At 44.7% G+C, this 817-nt stretch overlaps 1 protein-coding gene across 1 annotated transcript; it reads left to right on the top strand.

Moving 5' to 3' along the window:
- Positions 1–161: 161 nt before the first annotated feature.
- Positions 162–552, top strand: Tsp_14876 (conserved hypothetical protein). Its single transcript, XM_003367122.1, has 2 exons — positions 162–257; positions 334–552. The coding sequence occupies exons 1-2, from the start codon at positions 162–164 to the stop codon at positions 550–552; spliced, it is 315 nt and encodes a 104-aa protein (XP_003367170.1).
- Positions 553–817: the final 265 nt, after the last annotated feature.

Below are 817 nucleotides of genomic sequence, written 5' to 3'. Positions count from 1 at the left end.
TGGTCTTGCTGTTCGGTTACGAACCATGTATCTTATTCCGGTAAATATTTTTGAAACAAATGTAAACTGACTTCTTTCTGCTACAATCCAGCATCAAATTCAAAGACTCCTGACAGTAGGCATTTCATGGTCATATGGTGCGGCATAAAAACCAAGAAAATATGGGCCCAAAACACTTTGACTACTTGGTCAGAGTTGTTCACTCGCCAGCGCAGTCCATTGACTTCAAAATTTCCTGTGAAAGGCAACCACGCCAAGTGAAGCATTTAGCAGCATAATTCATCAAGTTACATTCCTCATAAATACTAATTAATACGCTAAATTTAAGTCAAGATTGCTGGCAGTAAGCAATCACCGCTTCTCCTCGTTGAAGCGTTGGAGTGTCAGAGGCTTCCCCACAATAAATGCGCTACGTCTACTCAGAGTAACAACATCTTATGGACAGCGCATAGCGGTGAACGTAAGCCGACGAAGAGGGAAGCGAGACAGTTGTTCACAAGAAATGAGTACGTGAAAACAATTCTGACATGCTCACAGCTCATGTCATCCTGATGTAGACGCCTCGCTTTCAATGAACAGTTCATATATTCAGTTATGAAATCATTGCTGTCCGCTTACGCTTATCTCCCGTGGCACTCATGACAACCTCGCGCAATCTCCGGTCCATATCCTTCGTCGGCGGAGCTTGTCGTCAATTATGGACGAAGTGGCAGAGTGAGAACCACCGGCATGGAAACGAATTTAAACGTCCGGTGGGATAACCCGAAGGAAACGCTGGTCGTCATTTATTTGGAAACACTGGGCGGGAGCGAAGTAC

Source organism: Trichinella spiralis, assembly GCF_000181795.1.
Source record: "Trichinella spiralis strain ISS 195 chromosome Unknown Scfld4801, whole genome shotgun sequence".
In the NCBI taxonomy this organism is placed as follows: domain Eukaryota; kingdom Metazoa; phylum Nematoda; class Enoplea; order Trichinellida; family Trichinellidae; genus Trichinella; species Trichinella spiralis.
This window is presented reverse-complemented; position numbering and strand designations above follow the sequence as displayed.

Bases quoted from the DNA above. Each gene is read 5' to 3' on its own strand.
- Tsp_14876 (XM_003367122.1), top strand. From the start codon at position 162: ATGGGCCCAAAACACTTTGACTACTTGGTCAGAGTTGTTCACTCGCCA. The intron at 258-333 runs GTGAAGCATTTA...ATTTAAGTCAAG, and splicing joins GTGAAAGGCAACCACGCCAA to ATTGCTGGCAGTAAGCAATC.